This window comes from Manacus candei, unplaced genomic scaffold (assembly GCF_025592945.1).
Source record: "Manacus candei isolate 608988 ecotype Guabito, Panama unplaced genomic scaffold, ASM2559294v1 h1tg000008l, whole genome shotgun sequence".
Taxonomy (NCBI): domain Eukaryota; kingdom Metazoa; phylum Chordata; class Aves; order Passeriformes; family Pipridae; genus Manacus; species Manacus candei.
In genome coordinates, this window is record NW_026138056.1 from 24,230,908 (window position 1) to 24,253,624 (window position 22,717).

Genomic DNA, 22,717 nt, shown 5'->3' on the forward strand with positions numbered 1-22,717 from the left:
ATAAAAGGAGTGGCTATTTCAGTCTGTGCTAAGGTAGTCATTTGAACCAAATCTGACTGGTCTTGGCATCATCCATGTGGAAACAGAGGGGGAGAGAGTTTAAAATCCTCGTGCTGGTGTGTCACATGTCTGACATCTGTCTTAGGTGTTTCAAACAGCATCAGTTCTTTGGGGAACCATTCTTAGAGTGGGGTTTGACTGTGCCAAGACAAAACAGAAATGGAGGCAGTTGCATTCACCAAACAGCTTTTCCAATTTAGAAATTCAGGGCAGCAACTGGTAATTGGATTAGTGAAGGGATCTTCACTGAAGAAATATGAAAATTTGACTATACTGAAATGCTTTTATAAGACTGCTAATAGATGTGGATTTTAATGATTCCACTTTCAATGTAAACATTAATGCTCACAAAGAAGATTTTACTAGTTTTGTGTTGATGGTATTAAACTGAATTCAGTATCTCTTGTTTTGCAGTGCAGGAAGACATAGATTTAGTTTGTATTCCTTAAATTTCCTCATATTAATAATGAACAAGCTCTCAGAATAACAATTGCTTTGGGTTTTGTCATTTTCAGATTATACAAGCTATGCCAGCCACCACCAGCTGTTGGAGAAGAATGAGGAGAACTGCTCCAGAAAACAATCCAATAATGGCCTTTAGGATACTGGGACTGTATGACAAAAATCCAACTGCACTATAACAGTATTCCCTAGGGCTTTGATAAATAAATAAAAAAAAAACACCAACCTTTTACTCAGGATAAAGAAAAAAATACCCTAAATATTCTCCATTGGTATTGAAAAATGTCTTCCAAAAAGCATTTCTGAAATCTGTGCACTCCAGCCTTACACTAGTAGATCAGGAATCTTCCTTGGGAATTTTACACTGGAATCAGATTAATTTGATGTATCTTGTTCACCCACATTATAGGTATACCCAGCAGCTTGAAAACAAATGTCTTTTTCAGAGGGAATGTTTTCACTTGTACACTATACAGAATGCATTCTTGTGGAAGGAATAAAAGCCTATATAAACTAGGCTTGATAATGAGCGTGCACTTCATATATGGGGCCCTTTGCACTTGATAAAGCCTTTTTTCCTGTTGCTGTCCTAATTTCTCAGAATGTTCATGTTACTGTTTCAAGGATATAATGTAAATGAGGTTTAAAGATGGAAAACTCATCTCAGAATTGTGTTTAATGGCTGCAGGCAGACTGCTGCTGTGAGTGTGTGCTTGTAATCAGTAAACTCAGCCATATCTGAAGCAGTGCATTGTCACACTGCTTTGGAAGGAGGACCTGTAGATTAGAAAGAGTACCTATATAGCCTGTGAGGTGAAGTTCTGCCCTTTTTCAGTTGCCATTATAACGAAGGAGAAGAATAAGTCTGACTTTCACCCACTGTTAGACTGAATTTCAGACTCTGTCAAGTGGATATTTTACATTATTGCTTCTCTTCATTTCAGAGTTTTTCAGATTTGTTTATAATTTTCTATAGCACTACACTAGCAAATTTACATAAGGCACAGATGAGTCAGTATTGTTATGTTTAACTGGATATGTCTGTGGTTTAAGTTGAAGCATAGTTCAGAGTTTTGATGTTTTATGCTACCATTTCCCATATTTTGTCAGAATTGCTTTGTATAGCATTTCAGTTCTTTGGAGTGGTAGTTGTTATAAATTTATTTTGAAAGTGTTCTGACTGTTTAGAGAGCCCAGGGAAAATTTATCTGCATTTGGCTGTTCTTTAGGCCAAAGAATTTTCAGAGAAAATGCCCCAAAATGAGGTTTAAATGTGAACACATTAGAACAAAAATTGTATTCTGAAATAGTTCTACTTGTAGCAGTAGCTATGCATTCCATAAGACCAAGACACATACTGTATGAATAAAAATTATTTTTTGTACAACAGAGGTCTATAGTTATGCTGTAACAATCACACTTCACAACGTAATTATTGCATATGATCTAATTATTTATGAAATCTTCAACAAATATATTAATCCACAATTAAATAAGTGAGAACTCAAAAGGATCTGTATTCTTGCAGAGAGTGGGATTTTTATATGGGATATTTAGGGAACTTGTTACTTTTCTCCAAAGGAGGAATTAAGGCTCCTACCTTTTTCAGTATTATAAATGTTTTTACACAGACTTTAACTTTGCTAAGAAAATAAATATTTTTATATATCCACAGATATATATGTCAGTGCATATATATTGCATTTCAATGTGTATATATTTATGTAGTCATATCAGTACTGGTTTTACCTTAAATATAGAATGTTTGCCTTAAACTGTGACAAAGACATGCAGTAATGAACACTCCAGTAACAACTTCACCTTTGTGCTTTGAAGTTTACTCTTTCATATTTATTGGAAGCTATTGGACTATAATCTTTTTAATTAAAAAAACATAATACACAAAACAAACACCAAAATTCAGATCAGAAAACAAAGTTTTAATTTTAGAGATTTATATTTCTCGTTTGGCATGACCTAATGTTTGTACATCGTTGCTGTTCTAGTCAGGATCTCATATTTGAGATGTGTTTTATTCAGAGCAGCAGTATTGGCTACGGTTATTTCTGCTCCAGGCAAAACCACCAGTAATGTTTCAGCTTCAGGCATCAAAAGCACAGAGAAGCTGTAACTGCCTCATGCCAAAAGTGTGCCGGTGTCAGCCCAGCTGGGAGCTCCCATCTTCCTGTGAGACTTGCCCACATAAGGTTAGATTTACTATGAGAGAAGTCAGCTGTCAGCTACATGGAGCTGCTAATCTTGTGTGATAGAAAATAACCTAGCAAGCAGAATCTGTTGCATGCATATGCATTACTGTAATTAGTCATCACTTTTTTATAAAGCACTGAAAATGGTAGGAGTGCAAATATTCCAAAATATTCTCCCTGTATAATGTGATAATTCCCTATTTTGTTTTGTTGTGGAAAGCATGGAAGAATAGACATTTGTATGGGACAGATAGTTACAAGCCAGTCCCTGGAACAAATTCTTTAGCTCTTATTTCATGAGTGTGCATCAGAAATCTTGACTTCTTGTTTTTCTATCTAATTTTTGGTCCTTTATTCTTTTTTACCCCTTCTAGAAACAGTTTTCAAAACTGTATTCAGCGTTATGAGCTTTTTTGGTGACCCATTCTGCAAAGTAAAGTATCTATTTAGCATGGTATTGAGGAGCTGAGAAACTTAAGTCCTGGTTTTCTGGGATTACAGGTAGCACATGAAAATACACTTTCACAAAACTACACAGAATCACAGAATCCATTGGGTTGGAAAAGACCTCAGATCATTAAATCCAACCTATTTCCAGAGTAAATGGGGCATAAATGTCCCGCCGATTGTCTAATAAGAGTGCCTGATTTCTCAAAATGTTCTTCAAAAGCCCATATTTGGTTGAAACATTGTGCAGCTTTCCAAACTGCTTTTCTTGTCCCTCTGTTTTCAGAGCACACTGCACGTTCTAACACACTGACTTTAATAACATTATTTGGACCTTTAATAAGTCCATTCTTAAATTATAAATTTACATATACTCATTATTAAAACTGTTTATCTTCTTTGGTATATGTAGAGGATGTATTGTTCCTTATACAAGGTACACTTGCAGAGTAAAAAAAAAATCTATTCTCATCACAGTATGTTTATCCTCTCATAAATTTTTAAACTTCAGGTGACAAGAAGAGATGACCAAGAGTGATGATTTACAAGCAGTGTATCACCTATTGCTTCTTAAATCTTTGCTTTGACAGAAACAGGTTATGCAGCCTATTTTTACAACAATGTGCTGTACTGTTTTAGGGAAAGCATTCTATATGTAATTTTTACTTTTGCTTCCAAGACAAGTGGAATTCTTCCACAAATATATTGAAGGATCAAGAGGCATATATTACCAAATACCACCATAATTCAGTGCTAGTCTGTGGGTGATGTATAGGAGATTTAACAACTGGGAAGGGAGGGTTACAGTCCAAGGAACAACTGAGTTGGCATAGAGTTCTTACTTGGTTTTTGGACTGGTTTATATTTGTTTATTTGAATGAAGTCAATAGTAGTCAGAACTTCTCTTCTACTGGTTTAGAGCCAAAACAATTAAACTTTACTCAACAAGGATTTATAGTAATCATATTTAATTTCATTTGTTGGAATCCTTTAATGGAAAAAAAAATGAACCATTTTTATTGATCTGTTTTTACCTGAGAAATTCACAAGCAAAACATATTTTATTAATTCATTGTCAGATGTAGTGTGTATATATATATAAATATATAAATAATTTAAGACAATTGCCTGAATGTGAGTATACACATCATGGTTAAGCATGATGCTCAAAAAAGAACAGTGTCTTTCATTTATTTTCATCAGTAACTGTAGTATATATATACATATTGTTCCATACTCTTTATTTTACAGCTCCTTCTTGGATATGTCTACCAGCATTTTACGCATATTTTGCACCATTTTTGTTTAACATTATGAAAAGAGCTAATGCATTGCCTTAAGTATTTTATCTCTGTACTTGTTGATAAATGCAGGTAGTGCTTTTCTAATTGTACTCCAACAGTACCCTGGCATTGATAAATTAGATGTGCAGCACATACCTGACTCAGGATACTTGTATTTTGCAGCATTAGGTTTTGAAGTATAAAAAGATACTGCACTCATATTTTTGTATGCTGACAATTGTGTAGGGTTTCTTTTTATGTACTGTATATATAAACCAAGCTTTCCTAAAGAAAATTTATTATTTTGAATGTTTCCCATTTTCTACTAGAGGATGTGGGTTTATGTTTCTTGTTCAGTATGTATAAATGAATATGCAGCGTACACAGTCATGCAGATGTTAATACCATCGAGAAATTTCAGATTGTCCAGAGGCTAATCAAGTTTTTTTCTTATATTCTTCTCCAAAAATAACATCTCCATGTTAGAAATCTAATTTAGAAGTAACTACTTCTTCAGTTCAAAGTCCAACTGAGTGTTCAAAGTAGCTAGGACATTTATGCAAGCACTTAGATTTGGACTTTCAGGGGAATATCTATGACATCTTCTGTGGTTGTGTGTGTGTCCTATCTGCAGTACCATACGCCAGATTTAAAAGACTAAGCAGCCTTATTAACTTCTTAACACCCTGTATATAGTGTATGTATTTGGTTATACTTGTGTTATACTTTAAAAATGAACTTAATTTCTGCATTGAGTATTGCACACCTTTTTCAAATGGAGAATATATTTTGTAATGTCTCATTAAGCACAAGAGAGCATTACTGCTTTGAAACATTATGTGTAAGTACAGCCACACACAGAATGTCTCAGTCAGCTTTTGTTTGAAAACAATCAAACTAGCAGCTCTGTGGGTAGTTGAGATTGTTAGAAGTAACCTTTGGAATTAAATAACCTTGAAACATGGATTTAAATTACATTTTCCTTATTTGTAAAGTGCCTCTGTAGCATATTTTGAATCAGTTGCTATATTGATTATGGGTAAAACTAATACTGTGTACTTTTAGATCTGTGCTTTATTTTTTTAGTTACATAGGCAAGACTGGAACGGTAATAAATGCCAGACAGAAATAAACCATTCATAATATGGCCACTGCAAATCTCTTTATTTGTAAGCAAGAAATAAGTTGAGAGGGAGGGGGTTGGGGGTGCTAAGTGTTGTATGGCTGCCCTAGAAATTCTGCTGCAGGAGAACAGAAATTAAACTTCTAGAAATAAATGTTTATAATAAGAATCTCTTCTGAGAACCCGGGCTCAATCAAGGTTTATTGCTTGTAATTAAAATATGTCTTTGTAACCATTGGAAAACTGAACCCTGCATAAGCAGTAGTCTGTGGCTGCAGGCAGCTCTGTTTTGTGAAAGTTGGAAGAGAGACAGGCATGAAAACCACTTTCTGGCCCCATGGTGCCATTAGTGCCCCTTGAAGTTCCAAAACATCCACCACCATTTCTGGAATTTCTTATCTGAAGACAGAAAGCGTGAAGCTGTCATCATCTGTATACTGCTGTGCAAAAGAGCATCTGACAAGCATAATATGGAGTGTTATACTCCTTGTGCTAAAAAACCACCTATGAATGACTGACCCTTTAGAGGGATTGGGAACTGTTGGGATACCAGGGGTTTGAGGAGTTGCACTCAGTGTTTCTTTTGTAGGACTGAAATATTAGATCTTGCTGAGAGTTGTCTCTATATGAAGGAAATTCTGAATTCTACATGGTTATTGTGGTAAAGACTGAGAGGAACAGTGGAGACAGGACCAAAACCAACTACAATTACTTTGTAAAATCCCTTTAGTTTTCCATCTGCTATCAAGGAGGAGGTTGAGGATGCAAGTATTTCTGGATAACTAGACTTGAAAGATGGATCTTTTTTTTTTTTTTTGTTCTATCCTATATATTCCTCTCCCTAATTTTGTGCAGGACGGCATTTCAAAGTGTTGAGCAGCAGAAGTGACCAGAGGATTTCAAATATGAACTGCTTTTCTACCATCACAAGTGAAGTTTCTTGTTTCAGTGCTCCTCGTTTCTGCCATGAATACATCAGAAATAAAGCCCAAAGAATTCTTTTCTTGATTGGTGTACACAGTGCTTTGAAACAACTGCTGAGAAAGATAATCAATTGCACCATGGTAGCACTTGGGTGTCCAGTAATTTTGCATCTTTCATGTGAAAGTGTTGCTATCATCTTGATTTGAAAGTGAAAAAGCCTGCCAAGGGACTTACTACACTTACACGTCAGAGGTCAAATGAGTCCACAATTCAAAATCCATAATATATCTTTGCCTCGCATCAAAGTATGTGTCTGTTAAACTTTGAAAGTAAGGATACTTCCTTTTAAATCTTACTCATAAACTTACTTTTACTATGTATTTGAATGTGTTGGGGTTTTTTTATAGCAGAAACAGAATAGATGATGTTCATACTTGGCTTACACTAATGAAGTGGAATTGCAAACAGTTACTTCATTTCTGCTTGTAGAAATCTTAATTTTCTGAAACTGCTTTCCTACATATTAGTTGATTCCCCTCCTCCCCCCATTCATTTCCATATACATTTTCCTCTGTGGAGCTGCTAGGATTCTGAGGACACTAAAATACCCTATTAGACCCAGCTACCCTCATCCCTGCACCCACTGGCCATGGATTTGGAGCTCAGGCCTTCAAAGCTACTGTCACCAGCCACATCTCTGGGGTGGACCTTGAAACTTGGGCTGTGGGTAGCTTTGTCCCTAGTCCCATCTTCTGCTGTTTATGATTGGAGTTTCTGGATGGACCCTGCACCTGCTTCAATATTTTGCCTTGTCACATCATCCCTGGACTGTTAGCAGAGCCTGTTTTTATCTTGTCCTGTCAAGGGGAGGCCACTGGACTGTGTTCACCCACAGGTCCCAGCTTGTCCTCCTTCAGGGAGTGAACCTGCTCTTGCTGCTCTCCAAGATGAACATCCAGTGCTGATACAGGTTTTTCCATGTCTGACATACTAGTGGCTTCTACTGCATTAAAGCAAATCAGTGAGTTGGATTAATGGGGCAGACAGGACGGGATGGGAAAATGTCCATTTCCAGTCACAAGATAGGTGGGAGGCTTCTTCTATTGATATTAATCCTTGGACTAAGGGTAGAATACAAAAATGTGTATATCCTTAATTTGGTAAAAAGATTTGAAAATGCATCTCCAGAATGTGACATGGAATGGAGAGTGGGGAGAAAATACTGGATATTGAGGAGTAGTGCAAGGTGAGACAAATGGTGAGCAGTGTAAATACAGCAATGAAATACCCGAAGATTTGACCTCAGTTTTTCCAAGTATTTAACACAGTTGATATGTTATCAAACAACTGCCTCTTTTATAGAAGACTCAGTATAAATTCTAATAAATTTAACTTACATCTAGAACTTTTTTTAAAGCTCTAGGGTTTAGCTAGTCATGTTTTGTTCTTCTTATTTAGAGTTCTTTACCAAGGAAGGAGGGATCTTAATATCTGGAATAAATAATTGGTGTCTTTCCTTGTGAAGGATAACAGCCTCTAAAAGTAGGAGGAAATTGTACTGGATATATTCTGGGAGCATAATCAAATGAAAGGAACACCAATAGGTTTTGATTCTGCTTTCATTTAAATGAATAACCAAATTTTCATTGACTGCAGAGAATGAATCCATAATACTGGCACTATTATGCCAGAACCACACTAGCTTGAATGCTTGTCAGCGTGTTTAGTTCACCTAATTAATGAAACTATTCATGTCTCAAGACAGAAAGCTTGACTGGAAATGAGAAGCAGACCACATGTAATCAATGAGGTTTTGTCATCAACCAGCCATAGAGTCTAATCAAACCAATACAGGACATGACTGCAAGCAAATGAACATCAGCACTGTATTATCTACAGTCAGTGCATCATCACAAAACTTAATGACAAAATATCACCCAGATTAAGGCGGAAATAATGTCTGATGCTAATCAGTGCTACTTGCTCATGTTGTAATACATTTCAAAATATGTTGAGTGACAGTTGAATTCAAAGTCAAGACAAAGTGAAGCTTGGTTGAATGCTTAGCAATATATTTGATGTTGTTCCAAAATAGGAAAATGCATAAAGCTTTTATGTATTAAGAAGTTGGGTAGGTGTTTGGAATTTTGACAGCACACCCTGAAAAATTAGTAGCTAGAGAAATAATTACAGTCATGGCAATTTTAAAGGACATTTGTGGGCCTGTTTCAGACAGAACAGACAGTAGGCTTTCATTTCTGGACGAGTTCCCACGACTTTGAGAGAAGGCATTAATATTTGAAACTGTTGCATGGGAATAAACTACATTATCTGAGTATTCATCACACAATAGTCATGAGAAAAAAGAGAATCTTTTTTAGTCTTAAGCCTTCCATGTCTTTAAAAAAACAGAAGTTCCCTACCTAATCATAGTTCCTAATTTTATATCTATTGTGAGAAATAATCAATGTCTCTCTACTGTCCTCAGTAACAAAACAGTGCATTAAATGGGATGTGAAGAAATTTTCCTCTACTTTTTTTCTCTTTCTTTTAATAAACTAATTTATTCTACCAGGTGAGATGCCTTTCAGAGGAACAGTGGAAGTAAAGATTCCAGTCACATTGATGTTATGGGCTTGTTGTGCCTTTAACACCTCTCTTGAAGGCTACAGTCTATTTGGAGCTTCCTGAAGGAGCTCTTTTCATGATGGTGAGCAGGCAAAGAGAGGATTCTGAAGATGGAGGAGTGACTGAAGTGTTTGCTGTTGAGATTGCAGTAAAAATGCACCCCATATACTTTACTGTTCTGTGTTCTAGGTTCTATGATCTAAATGATGTTATAACAAACAATTCAGTTCAGTAATGAAAGTAGAATATGAGCCTTACAATTGGTCTTTCATATATCTGACTGCCAGAAAAACAGGAGATGGATATTCTGTACCAATTAGAATAAAAGTGGGACAATGCTTATATTGTGTGTTTAGAATGAGAAGGGTAGGAAAAAACCAGTAGAAATTCCTACTTTCTCCCTAGGTATTCTCAATATTTAATTTTGATTTAGGCCACATTAGATCAAAACAATGGGAACATATCCCTCATTATAATCAGGTTTCAGTAAATTTCAAAGCAGTTCAAAATTTTCTCCAAGGAAATAAAAAATTTGATATAAAATGAGGAACTCATTCTACTTTTCTTCTACTCTCCGAGTTCCATTTCTCTGTTTCCAAATGCTAATAGTCCCTGTGAACCTTCCTTAGAACAGACTCAGTGGGGAAGCCAAAGAATAAACCAGCATGAAAGGAAAGAAAATCACGGGTGCTGAAGGCTTTTCAAATGTGCTGAGCAACAACTATCTTCTGTTTCATTCAGAATTCATCTGATGCGGGTCACAGAGCAGGGCTGTCGGTGAAGTGCAGAAATAAAGGCTCTGCCAGATTATTTCAAAATTGTGATATGTGGAAGCAGGTCTGCTTTGAATAAGGTGAGGTGAAATGCGCCTCCCCTTTCCCCTCCTTTTGAAATTTGCTGTTGGCATTACACATAGGACTGTTCAACTGTGCTGCTATAGGAAATGAGACTTTTTGTCAACCTGGATGTTAACAGTCTGTCTACTGAAAAATAACCTGCTCTCTTCATCCTGCAGTGAGAGCTGTGTAGTATTTCAGCTACTGCAGAGCAGCTTGGAGGTGTAGGAGGACAGACCAGGAGTGATGCTGAGGTGCCTCTGCCTTGAACTAGTTAGTCCAGTGCATCTTGTATAGCTACAGCAGGAAAGATAAAAAACTACTCCTTTCCTAGAGCACAATGAGGCCACTGGTGTGCAGTCCCAGCATGTTCCACTGTTTTCAGGAAGAAGAGAGTATGTCGTTTAGTTTGAACTACAAACTTTCTATTGCCAGGATGAAAACTATAAGAATATTTTCATATCCTTATCTGTGTTAGAAGTTACAAATGTATGTGCTTTGGAACAGGCCTGCTTTGTTTTCAGATTCCAAAGGCACTCAGATGAGAGTTAGGCTGAGGCTACAATCTATTTGCCTTTCAGACCTACATGTACCCAGAGCAGAGTTATAGTCACTCAGAAGACTTTTTTTCAGCCAGAAGAAAGGCATCTGAAGATTTCTGGGCAGACTCACAGGTCATTTTGAGCAACATTGGCATTGTGGTAAGGTGCTGAAATTGTAGTTACCCAAAAGTAAAATCCGAAATTGTGTCATATTTTTCAGAAGTGACTTGGGGCTGAGTTATCAGAATATATATATTTTATTTTTTTTTCAGCTGGTGTTTAGATGTGGATCAAAGCTTTAGACTTGGATTCTGATGTGCAACCTGGCTTTTCTTCATTTAGACACTGGTGTCAACAAATGCTAAGTGTCCAGAAATATCAGTCACTTTTGAGAACAAAGCTAGTGTTCCTGTCCATTAGCCAGCCCTGATAACTTTACAGTGAACACATAAGTTCTTCTGATTTATGGCAAGAAAATTCTTAAATTCCTTTTATGAGGCATTTGTATTTGGTTACCTAATCACAAACACAACCATTTGCTAAAATTTCTGAAATATAATCTAAATTATTTCCACAGTAGTTAGGCATCAAAATGCTTTTAAAAATCCCACCCGGCTGTCTGCACCATTTGTAAAGAAGTAGCTTTAAGAATCTCATCTAGATGCATAAAAAATGTAAGAGGAAGGAGGTAATATTCATAGTACCATAAACTTCCTTCAGAATTGAAGTGAAATACCAATTCTTATAAACAAACTTGATCTTCCATTTATGATTTTCCAGTCGTAAGAGCAATGCATATTTTTCTTACTCACATGAAATTCCAGTATTTAATATTGTCAAAGCAACAGCCTTTCTCTTGTCTCTCGATTCACTAATTTGGCTTTAGTCATTGCTGTAGAGACCTTTCCCCTTAGCTGCCAATCCCTATATATGGCAAGTTATATTTAAATACTTAGTGGCAAAATCATCAGTTATTCAAAGGTCCTGGTTTATATTCAGTGCTTCCTCTTCTCTTTCTTTTCCTAATGTGCTTGGATATATAAATGTCTCAACTAAACATCTAATGACAGGCTCTCTGATTGGCTCCCACTCACTGCGAACCTTATTACTTGTGTTGTATTTGTACCACCACAGCTACCCAGGTACACCAACTCTCCAAAGATTTTTCAAAATTGTGCATAATCTGAAGTTCAGAACTGAAGTAAGTCAGTGTTTGTGTTGAAACATCAGAGTTAGAACTAATCCCCAACTAGTATTTCTTAGGATACTGAAAGGCACCATAATAATCCTTGAGGATTTGTTCAGTACTTTAAGGAACACGTCATTGCTAGATCCATGTGGAAATGTTATACATAGTCTCCCTATCCTATTGCAGGGTTGTAACTAAGTTAGGAAAGGAGGATCGTTCATGGACATGGCCAGAAATTAAAAAGTCTTCTTGGATCAGTTTCCAATCACTAACATGCACTTAAGTAATAACTTTAAGGAAAATCCTTAATCCATAGAATCTGTTTTGCATCAACATCTATAAAACATGACTAATACTATTCCTTCGACCTTTAAGGTCTTTCTGTTTTTTCTTTCTCTATATAAAGGCATGCAAATGCAGCTTGAAAGCATCTCTATTCAAGTTTTTGATGCTTTGGATGCCAAACAACATTTAAAGTCATGATATTTGCACCAGTGAACTTCCATAGTCAAGGTGGCCAACCTGCCTGCCTGTTTTAGAGCATCCCAAAAACTATACAAGTCTGTGCCATGATCTAGTAAGTGATTTAACCTCTTTGGAAGCCTAAAATAGACATTCTCCTGCATATTTCACTAGCAGGAGCTTTATTAGAACACAAAGATCAGATCAGAGCTCACACACAAACTTTGAGAGTGAGGTGGTATAGCCAGGTCATCCTCCAGCAAATAGGGAGTCCAGCTCACCTGTGTGTGTTGATTTTACTATCAGTAAAGCACTATATACAGTTCCACAAAAGTGGGGGAGGAAGATCTGTGTCCTCTGGACTTTCTGGAAAATCAATAACTTTTCTGAAGCACCAACTGAGAGGGGGTGCAGTGCTGAATCACTCAGTTCTTCTGGCAGGGGCTTCTAGAAACAGCTGAGCCCCAATTATTTTACAACATAACTATAGACTATTTCCATAATAAGGGCTTATGTGGACCAGACATGCCAAGCCAGGCCCTTGTCAATACCCTTCAGGCTGACTATAGGTTATTATTTATTCTGAAGCTATCAAAGGAGAAGCTATACACTTTGCTGAGTCTATAATTCTGCTGGTGATAATTAGCTCTACTTTGCTCTAAATGTTCGAACAAATGGGTTATTTGCAAAAAAAAAAATGTTCAGCAAAATTTCTGTATTCTGTCTACATAGTGAGATAAGTAAAGCTTTACATCAGCATGCTGATTATTTAGCATGTTCTCATTCTCTAAGCATGTAGAATTTTTTTCTAAAGTGTCTCCAAATTACCTACATTGGTGAGGAAAAAGAGAGCACCCGGGCAGGGGGAGGGCGAAATAAGTAAGGTGGTTAGATAGAGGTCATACTCAAAATTCAGGAACTTCAATGGCAAAACCTCTTTTGGCCTCAGGTGGCCTTGAATGAGCCTTTGTTTGAATGAGAAGATGAGAGAAAGCTCTCTCAATCCTATGGGTGAAACTAGAAGAGTGATCAGAATGGCATTATGAAACATTTCAAAGTTGATTTCTCACATTTCGTGGAGGTTGGAGCCTGGGCAAGCACAGAGCGCTGTATAATTAGGAAACATACAGATTCTAATCTGTAGATTACTGTTACGTGAAGGAAAAACAATTATGGAAGAATTGGATAAACAGAGTCATCTTTCATATACTCATACATTTGAATAGGGTTTGGATTGCATTCAGGGTGATTTTATTTCTTCATCAAATTTGCTCAGACGATAACTTTGTAGTCATGATTTGGGCTGAATAAGTTGTATAAACTGTACTTTTGTAATTTGTCATGGAGGCTTTAGCTATTGATATTGCTCAGAAGATATATTAAACATACATAGCTGATTACCATAGTAGTGTTAATGCTGAGAGGGTTTATGAGAGCAGGGTCACACCTACAATCATAAGAGAAAGAAATGTGTTTCAGAACTTCTGCTATTTTTTGTTGGTTTGAAAAGACCTTGAGGATGTTTAATGTCCAGAAACATCTTCCAGGCTCAGATGGCCAAGCTGACAATGGTTTAATTTTAGACTTGACTAAGCCTAAAAGTTCATGATTGCTTTAATTTGTTTGGAAAAAGTGTCTCTAGGATGTGTACCTTGAACAAAGCATTCTTTCTATTTTTTAGTTATTTAGGGTTCTTTAGATGCATACACTGTGCATGTGAATAAAGTTTATGAAACCAAAAAAAAAAATTCATGCTGTATCCCAAAGAAAAATTATTCGGGATAGGAATCAGTAAAAGGACTATGTTGCCAATATGCATTTGCTTTTATGTCTTTGCAGAATACTTACTGGGAAAGTAATGCATTAGTTCCTTCTTAATTTCCAAAATTAATTTAAAAAAAAACAAATCAAGAGACTGTAAATGTAATGTTCTCAGGACTGTTTAAATTCATTCTTCCTGAAATATCCTTGACAAGGCTGTTTGGTATCCAAAGAAAGAATAATTTGGCAAATAGTTTTCAACAGTTCTTCAGAACTTGCAATGAGAAAAGTAAGGTAGAAGGACATGTGCCTGAAGAAGCAATATATTTGTAAAACATAAATAAAACCACCCCAAGGACCCCTCAAAACTTCAGTAGAAATTTCTGTGTGGTTGGGTTACAAATGCAAAAGCAAATGAAGTTCCAAAGAAATGTGAAGAACGGGAAGCTTTTGTGTAGTGAATGAAATTTTAATTCCAGGAAAAGGGGGTTCTGCTTTGCTGATATGTTTTCTAATGGGGAAAAAAACCCACAAAGAACACCAAATACAACACCAAATAACTTCATCCACTGTAGGAAAAAGCCCCCAAACTTTTTTTTTCAGTTATAAAGAAGATATTAAGAACCTCCTTGGGAGAGAAGGTCTATTGACTCCTGAAAAACATTAATTACTAATTATCTGGGACTGAAATCACCAAAAGTGTATGTAGGACTAGTACTGATCATTTGAAGTGAAGTTCTTTATTTTTAGTGAAGCATTTAAAAAGGAGTCACCTCTACTAGAAAAAAAAAATCGTACATGCTTTTCTGTTATTGTACAGTATTTTCAAAATTCTCAGAGATGTCTGCTTCTACAGATTCTGCTCCCTGAAGGAAGGTTCAGGGCTCAACCTCAAGCTTAAATCTCCTTCTTGCCATTTTTTATTTTGGTGGTTGCAAAAGGAAGTAATTCCAATGGAAGCAGTTGAGCTGTCACATCTTCTTATCTCTAGAGGAGTATGGAGAGATCTATGTTCAAGTAAGTGGTATTAGGTTGTGTTTCTTGCTACCTGTCTCAGAAACAACTCTGGGCTGGCATTTTATAAGCTGTGAACAAGTTGAAAAATCATTGTGACTTATCATTTGAGCAGACCTGCTAAGCATTTACATAAAGCTATAAAATGGAAACTGCACCAATTGTTCCAGTTTTTCAGACTCCATCTGAGAGTGGCTGCTAGAGCTGAACACTGGTTAATGAAAACTAGAGCTTTGTTCTTTGCAATAGAGAAGCTATACATGTCTGAATTATATTGGTGTTACTGCCTCTGGGAAGGAAAGAGAAAAGAGTGTGTTTGGGGGCTAATTAGACTAGATATTTGCGGGTCCAATGGTTCCACAGGCAGATACACCATCCTTATACAGATTTGCTTCTTGTGCTGTTTGCAGTGTAAGTATTAGCAAGGATATTTAGACTTGGCTGTATTGAAACCATGGAGAAAGGGGTGGTTAGTTTAAGACTAGGTGTGTTTAGGTCTGACTCACTAATATCTTAAGTAACTCCAGTTTTATTCCACCTTGTTGAAATACTAGTCATGGTACTTATCCAGAATGTCAAGATGTTTGCTTTGGATTGTTTTGGAATTTATGACGAAGAAATGAGTCTGGATTTCATCATGGTCCATGATGATGCAGTACTTACTGGATGCAGAAGTACTACACATGGCTTTGCATATCCAAACTGAGCACTTGATCAAAAGCTACATAAGCCTTGAGTGAAAAATAATAAGATCTAGGCCCATGAATGCTTAAGTTCTTTCTGAAAACAGGTCGTATTAGCTGAGCTGTTGAGTCTTTGCAGGGTTCTTTTAGGGAGTCCGCAGTGTTTTACCATAAGCCACTGTGTTTAGGCCTAAAGCAAAAACGTTTCTGAGGAAAGGCTTTATGTAGCATAATGGCTACAAATATAAAACCAAATTACAACTATTTCTGCCAGATTTTTTTGTTAAAATGAGACACTGAATATCATGTCTTGCATTTGTGTTCTGATGTGTATAACCTAAAAACCATTTTGAATGCACTCACTGTTAAGGTTTATTAGCCAGAGAGAAGGTAGTATTTTCTTCGATAGTCTAATATTTTGTTAGATTTGTCTAGCTTGAGAAGACAGAGAAAATTTATATTTTGTATTTATGAAAAACCTTCTTTTTCTACAATGTATACATAGTAGTAGAAAAAGAATAATGCTTATGTGGTTTTATAATGGGTGTTACACTTTTATGGATCAACTCCAGAGGTCTTACATGACAGCAACATAGCTTTGTTATGACCAAATTTTCAGGAGTACTGAAAAATAGAATTTTCACTGATTTCACCAAGATCTGTGTGTGTTCACTGCAGCAGAAAGTTCCATCTTGGTGAAACAATGAGCATGAAAATATAAGGCATATTGACTCATTGAGAGACTTCAAAATTCAATTGGTACAGGAAGAAATTTTTAAAAAATAATGTAATTAAACCATTTAACATTGAAAGAAGTGAAACAGAAGAACAAATTCAAACAATAAAGCTTTCTATCTAGCAATCACTGATAGAAGAATCATGCAATTGACTGCATGAAATGCATCCTCTCCTCTAAAACAAGATTTTTCTGGAACAAGCCTCATTAAGCTATTACTGCATTGATTTCTGTGAAGGGCAGCTCTATAGAAAACAGCCCTATGCAAAATATCAGCCCTAACATTTTTTTCTATGTATTGCCAAACTTAGTTACAAGCCTTCTACAAAACTTTTATGAAGAAAGCTGCCACATTATACGTTTGAGGTATGGGACAGAATCAAACTAGGATGAAAGTTGTCTCTGTCAAACTTTAAAACAATTAAAATGCTTTTGTAATGTGTTTTGCTTTATTTTGGATTTTTTAAAAAATATTTTAGCATTTTCAAACTTTGCCTGACTTCATGTGGTCATTAAGTGATGGGAGTCTTCAGAGAAGGCTTTGAAAATGTATACTTTAAATTCCATACCTTAAGGCTTTGATCAAGTTGTATCTTCCAAGGAATGAGCCCATCCCAGCCATGCTCATACAACTGCAAAACTAGAACGCTGGTTCACTAAGCAGCTGGTACATGCAGCAGTATAGAATATTGTGCATTCTCAGAAGTAAGAAAAAATGTGCATTCTTTATATCTTTACTTTTCCAGGAACAAGTGGAGAAAAGGAGAAGACTTCAGCTGCAGACACAACAACCATCATGCCCAGGACTGTGAAATTCTGGTTGTGGGTACTAGATATCACCCTGGAGCAAAACCACAGTCAGAATCACTGAAGGTATGGGCCTCCCGTAGCCAGCGATTGGCCACAGAGGCAGTGACTACCAGAGGAGCTCTTTAAGGAACGAGGGAAAGAGTTGAGGGGCATTAGAACAAGTCTAACAATGATTCCAGGAGCTTATTAGATTTTCTTTCATACCTGAGCATCATGCTGTCATGTCAACTTCATTTTGGAGGAGTCACCACCCTCACACCTCACCTTGCTGACTTAGTGTTGATGCTTTGGATGTGCTGTCTAACTCAGTAGTCGGTGGACTGACCAGTGGGATGGTATGTACCTTCACAGTCCAGCTGTGGATGGCACCCAAAGGTGGGGAGTGGCCGATGCCCTGGAGGATGGGGTGCCATTTTAGGAGGCCTCAATGATCTGGAGGAATGGTCCCATGGCACCCTCATAGAGCTCAAGGATGGTAAGTACAAAGTTCCTTTACGTGGAACAGCAGTGCAGGCTGGGGCAACTGATTATCTAGGTGACAGCTCTGGAGCTCTGGGGACTGTAGTGATGAAGCTGGTCATGACTCAGCAGTTGCAAAGACAGCTAACCACATACTGGGTGCTCTGAGAGTGTAAATAGCAGATCAAGTGAGTAATCCCACCTACTCGGCACTCAGGAAACCACAGCTGTAGAACTCCATGCAGTTTCAAACCCTCTCCCCATCCCAGTACAAGACATGTCTACCAACTGTAGAGAGCACAGCAGAGGGAGACAGGGCTGGAGCACATGGCAGACAAGGTGAGGTTGAACAACTTTGCTCTTACTCAGTCAGGTGAGAAGGGGATTACAGAAACAAAGCCAGATTGTTCTGAGAAGTTCATAGTTAAAGCAGAAGATGTGATGGCCACAAGATTAAATATGGGAAATGCAGCATGAGTAGTGTTAAGGGAAAGAACATTTGTCACGTGGCACATTTTGCCCCAGACAGGCTGTAAAATCCATCCTCATCCCTGGAGATTTTCAACACTCAGATGGAAAATGCAAATCTGATCTAATTTTGAAGACAGCATGGCTCTGACCTAAATTACTCTGGCTGCTGAATCAATTGCCACTAGATGAAGCCCTCGGCCACCAGCATGTTCCTTCCAGACGCACTGACTCCAGACTGGTGGCCAGTTGATCAGTACAAGCTAAGTCTTGTAGGCTCCACAGCCTCCCGGCAGGTGCTAGATGTAGTGAGCCACATTCTCAAATATGCCTCTGAAAACTCATGCCAGGAGTGTTGCGCCATGAGCCTTCAACAAGTGGCACTGATCTTCAGGACTCAAATTTCCTCTTTGTGGTGGGGAGCCTGGCTAGAATGATGTCAAAATGTCCAGTGGCTGGGTATCTGATGGAGATATCTCCTCTATGCACAGCCACTTTCAAACACCAGTTCTTGCAGACAGTTTACTACCTGCATAGCAATGGCTCATCCTCTGCAGTGGTGGAAGCCAGGGAAAGCCAGATAGACTTGGCATAAACTGTTGAGTAGAAGGAGGAAGAGAGGCAATAGCAGGCAGCAGTTACTGCTGCACTTCAGTTGGTAGCTGTGGATACTTCTGGCTGTGTCTACTGCATTTTGTTTCACCAGCTGTCACCCGAGAGGCCTCTGTGCAGGTGTGAAGAGCTGCAAGGTAAGTGCTAAGCCAAGCTGCACTGCGGAGTGGATGAAGTCAGTGTGCTCAGGAAAGTACTAGTCTTGAACTTGACCTTTCCATAAGTAGTTGGGCTCTTTGCCCTTTTATGGATCTCAGAGATTATGAAGACATATATTTATGGTTCTTTCCATGCCAAGAGTATGAATACATACCACTTACTCAGTTATTACTATTGACTTGAAATGTGTGGTGCATGTGTCAGCAATTTCATTCAACTGTCAAAAGAAAGGCAAAGGAAAACAAAGATTGAATTCTTCATCACTTCTGGATAAAACTATTAGATGACAAATACGGTAGAAAGGTGAACACCATTTTGAAACTACTAACACATTTTCAGGCCTTCTCAAATAGCCCTGACCCCAGTGTGGGAGTTAAGAGATTTCAGTTTCTGTGGTAAAGGGACTTAGAAAAAGCAAAAGTAGGAGGAACAGGGCATTTCAGATAGCTAGCTATAGTCAAGAGCATCCAAATAGTTGCCTATGGTAGTTACTTGAACAATTAATATAACATGACTTCTTGACTAAGAATTCAGAACTATCATTTGGGGTTTTGGATATCTGCTGGCATCAATAGGAAAAAAAATCTTGTCCTTTACTTTGAGTGTTCAAATTCACGTTTTGGAACTGGTAGTATCTGGTCATTTAGAACAAACATAAAATTACTCCAAAAGCAACCATTACCATAAAAGCGCTATTTAGACTTGAGCTGAGTTATTTTGTTTTGGTTTATTTTGTGTTAAAATTATGCAAAATAGAAGTTAAGCATGAAGATGCCCACTTTCAGCTGCCATAAATAAGAATGGCATTATTAAAATAAATTAAACCATTTCTGTCTGCTCCAAAATGTAACGTGATCTTAAGCATTTTGCTACACAACTGTGTGCAATACTGGAGTAAAAATTATTGTCTGACATGGCTTTTTGGAAGTTCCTGTTGACTCTGTGCTTATGAAGCTATTAACATCTGTAAAATTAAGCATATATATATATAGATACTTTCAGGAACAGGAACTCAGCTGTCTCTAGGCACCTAATCTTCCAAATTCTTGCTATCTTACCAGCAGGACTTTGAATTAATTGCGTAGTATATAAGTTCAAAGCACAGCACAATGTAGGTTAGAAAAAAAAGTATGGGAGGTCTACCTTGTGTGAAAGCTGGAAATGGAACGAAAAGAAACTGGAAATTGGTATTTTTCACTCTGTGGTAAATATTAATAATAGTTGGCCTAGCCTGTGGAATATAGAAACTTTTCCAATTAATTGTATTTTGATGTTATTTTGTGAAGATACTTACAATCAGCCATGTAACCTTGTACTTCATCTCTTCTTCTTCATTCCTTGGGTGTCATATATACATGCATATATATATATATATATATATGTAGGTATATACACACAAACATAAGTTTATACATGTGTATGGATGTATATATGCACATATTTAAATGTTTTTTCTTTTGCATTTGCCTTGGCTTTTTTTCTTTTCTATTTATTCTGTTTGTCTCTGTGGACTGGTCTCATGTTTCCTGAGATGCAGACCACTCAGTTCCTGTTGACTCTGTGCTTATGAAGCTACTAAGATCTGTAAATTAAGCATATATATATAAATACTTTCAGGAACAGGAACTCAACTGTCTCTAAGCACCTAAATTTAAACATCTGGATATTACTTCTATTTGATTTTGCAGTTGTCATGACTTCTTTACAATAAGGCTAACCTAATTGCCTAGGTGATCCTACTGGTCCTGGCTCCCCTGTAGCTATTGGGAATACTTACACATTACATTTTTCAGTCTTTGTGGATTGCCACTGAATTGTGGTGAGTAATTTCTATCTGTGTGCCTTACCATTCTGACTTGTCCCTCTCTGTCTAGGAGTTTCTAACCACGCTGAATTATGGAGTGAATCTTTTCCTGATGAAGAAAATTTGTTCCATTTGTCATCACTTCTTAATTACTGAGTTTTCCCTCCCATTTGCACATATGTTTAGGGTTCTATGATGTCAGTTTTTAACTAAGTATTACTTGCTCTCCAAATGCAGCCCTTGTTGGCTTTACCATATAACAGACCCAAAACCCCAAAATCTCATTGCCACTAAAAACATTAGTTCTGTTGAAATATTTCATATATGTACATTCATATGTCTTTTAATCATATATTTTCCTTGCATAGAGAGCAAGATTTTAAAGATTTTTAAATTAACCTACATACACAACAAGATAAATGCATAAATACCCAATGAAGTTAAAGACATAAGTAGTAACAAATTTTGTCCATGTTATCTGTTGAAATAATTTCCCAAATGAGACACTGAAACTATTTAGTAGATATTGGGCTAGTAGTTTTAATCTCATTTGATTGAAAAATCTTTTTTTTAGTTTGTCTTATGCTTCACCTTCCCAGTTCTGATAATTTATGAAAAATCTTCCACCGAATTCCATAAGCTAGTAATTGTTTTTCTATCAAGTTTATACTGTATTCTCTGCCATACTCCTCAAATTCCTGCCATTATAGCAATCACATTTTTTAACCATTCCTCAGCAACGTTTACCCAATCTGTACAGCTACATGTCTTATAGATGGACTGCAATTCCATTATAAATGTACTGGCTCCTTGTTGGTATCTAATATTTATTCAATATATAAATTAAAGTTTTGCAGTATTCCTCCATTCAGGAACAGATTTTACCTTTGTGGACCTTCTTCCTAAAGAACTTATAATCTTTTCTTCAGAAAACTAAGAAAAACCCAACTCCTGACAACAACAACAACAACAACAAAAAGCAGCTCTGCTTTTTGAGACCAGTTTTTAGACCAAGGTGACACACAAGCAGGAAAACAGCAAATGTAAAAGGACCAGAGATTAATTTAGAAAATGTAGGACTGGAGAATTTGGGTCATTGTAGGGATAGGGCAATTGAGGATTTGGGGAAAAGATGGGTCTCCTCATTCCTCCTCCTTCCTTAGTTTTTAATTTCTGGAATGGATTTTCACACACAGAGATCAGACTTGGGGGGGTTCTTGTTCAGTACTTGAGTCTGTGATGCAGAGCAAGCTGAAGCCTTTTGGAGAGTTCTGTGTACCCCATAGTCACTATTCATTTACATGATTAAAAGGGAGATCCCAATAAGTCTTTGGAACAAATTCTGCTACCTTTATTTACCTCAGACAGCATTTTTGTCCACAGGTATTCTTGATATATGTGTGAGTGGAAATTTTTGTTATATATGTGAGTGCTAATGATATTACTTAGATAAAAGCTTTCTCAGGAGGGAAGTTGAATTTCGTCAGGAACTGGAATACACTCTTTATCTCACAAAGACTTTGTGCAGCAGTCTAGTGCCTTCTAGCTAATTTTGCATTAAATCACATCAGATTAATTCTCAAGTTGCAAATCACTAATTCAATCTACTGAAGTCCCTTCATGTATTTTGGAAGAACATCCAAACCTGGTGCAGCCTGATCTAAATTAATTTGTATGAGCTGATGAGATCATAGAACAATGAAAACTACTGTTCGTTTCTGCCATCACACAAAAAATACAAGGACCATATACAAAGGAAAACCATAAGGTCTTGCTAATTACATTAAATAATAAATATTAACATGTACATAATAGCATCGAAATAGCTAAAAGTTTCAAAATGAAATACTGATTTGTAGTAGAAAACTGTGACAAATTGTTGTTATAGCTGTTCACTGTGAGGCTGAAAGTTCATACTGACTGCTAGATGGAGGAAAGAGCAGAGGGAAATGTACAGCAGTGAAAACTTTTTTTTCCCAGTGACAGTTATACCTGTGAAAACCAAACAATTTCCGACCTACTGGCTAGTTTCTGCCACACTCTATGGA

The 22,717-nt window shown here is 37.0% G+C and overlaps 1 protein-coding gene and 1 long non-coding RNA gene across 4 annotated transcripts in view; one reads left to right on the forward strand and one right to left on the reverse strand.

Annotated features, from left to right (window-relative positions):
• The window catches only part of PREX2 (phosphatidylinositol-3,4,5-trisphosphate dependent Rac exchange factor 2), a 172,858-nt gene extending 167,248 nt beyond the window's left edge, over positions 1–5,610 (forward strand). For all 3 annotated transcript variants that reach the window (XM_051768310.1, XM_051768315.1, XM_051768322.1), the window contains one exon: positions 576–5,610. In XM_051768310.1, coding sequence (XP_051624270.1) covers positions 576–621 — 46 coding nt within the window. In that variant the 3' untranslated portion in view covers positions 622–5,610. The remainder of the gene's footprint in view (positions 1–575) is intronic.
• The window catches only part of LOC127461570 (uncharacterized), a 364,419-nt gene that overhangs the window by 3,665 nt on the left and 338,037 nt on the right, over positions 1–22,717 (reverse strand). The window lies entirely within an intron of this gene.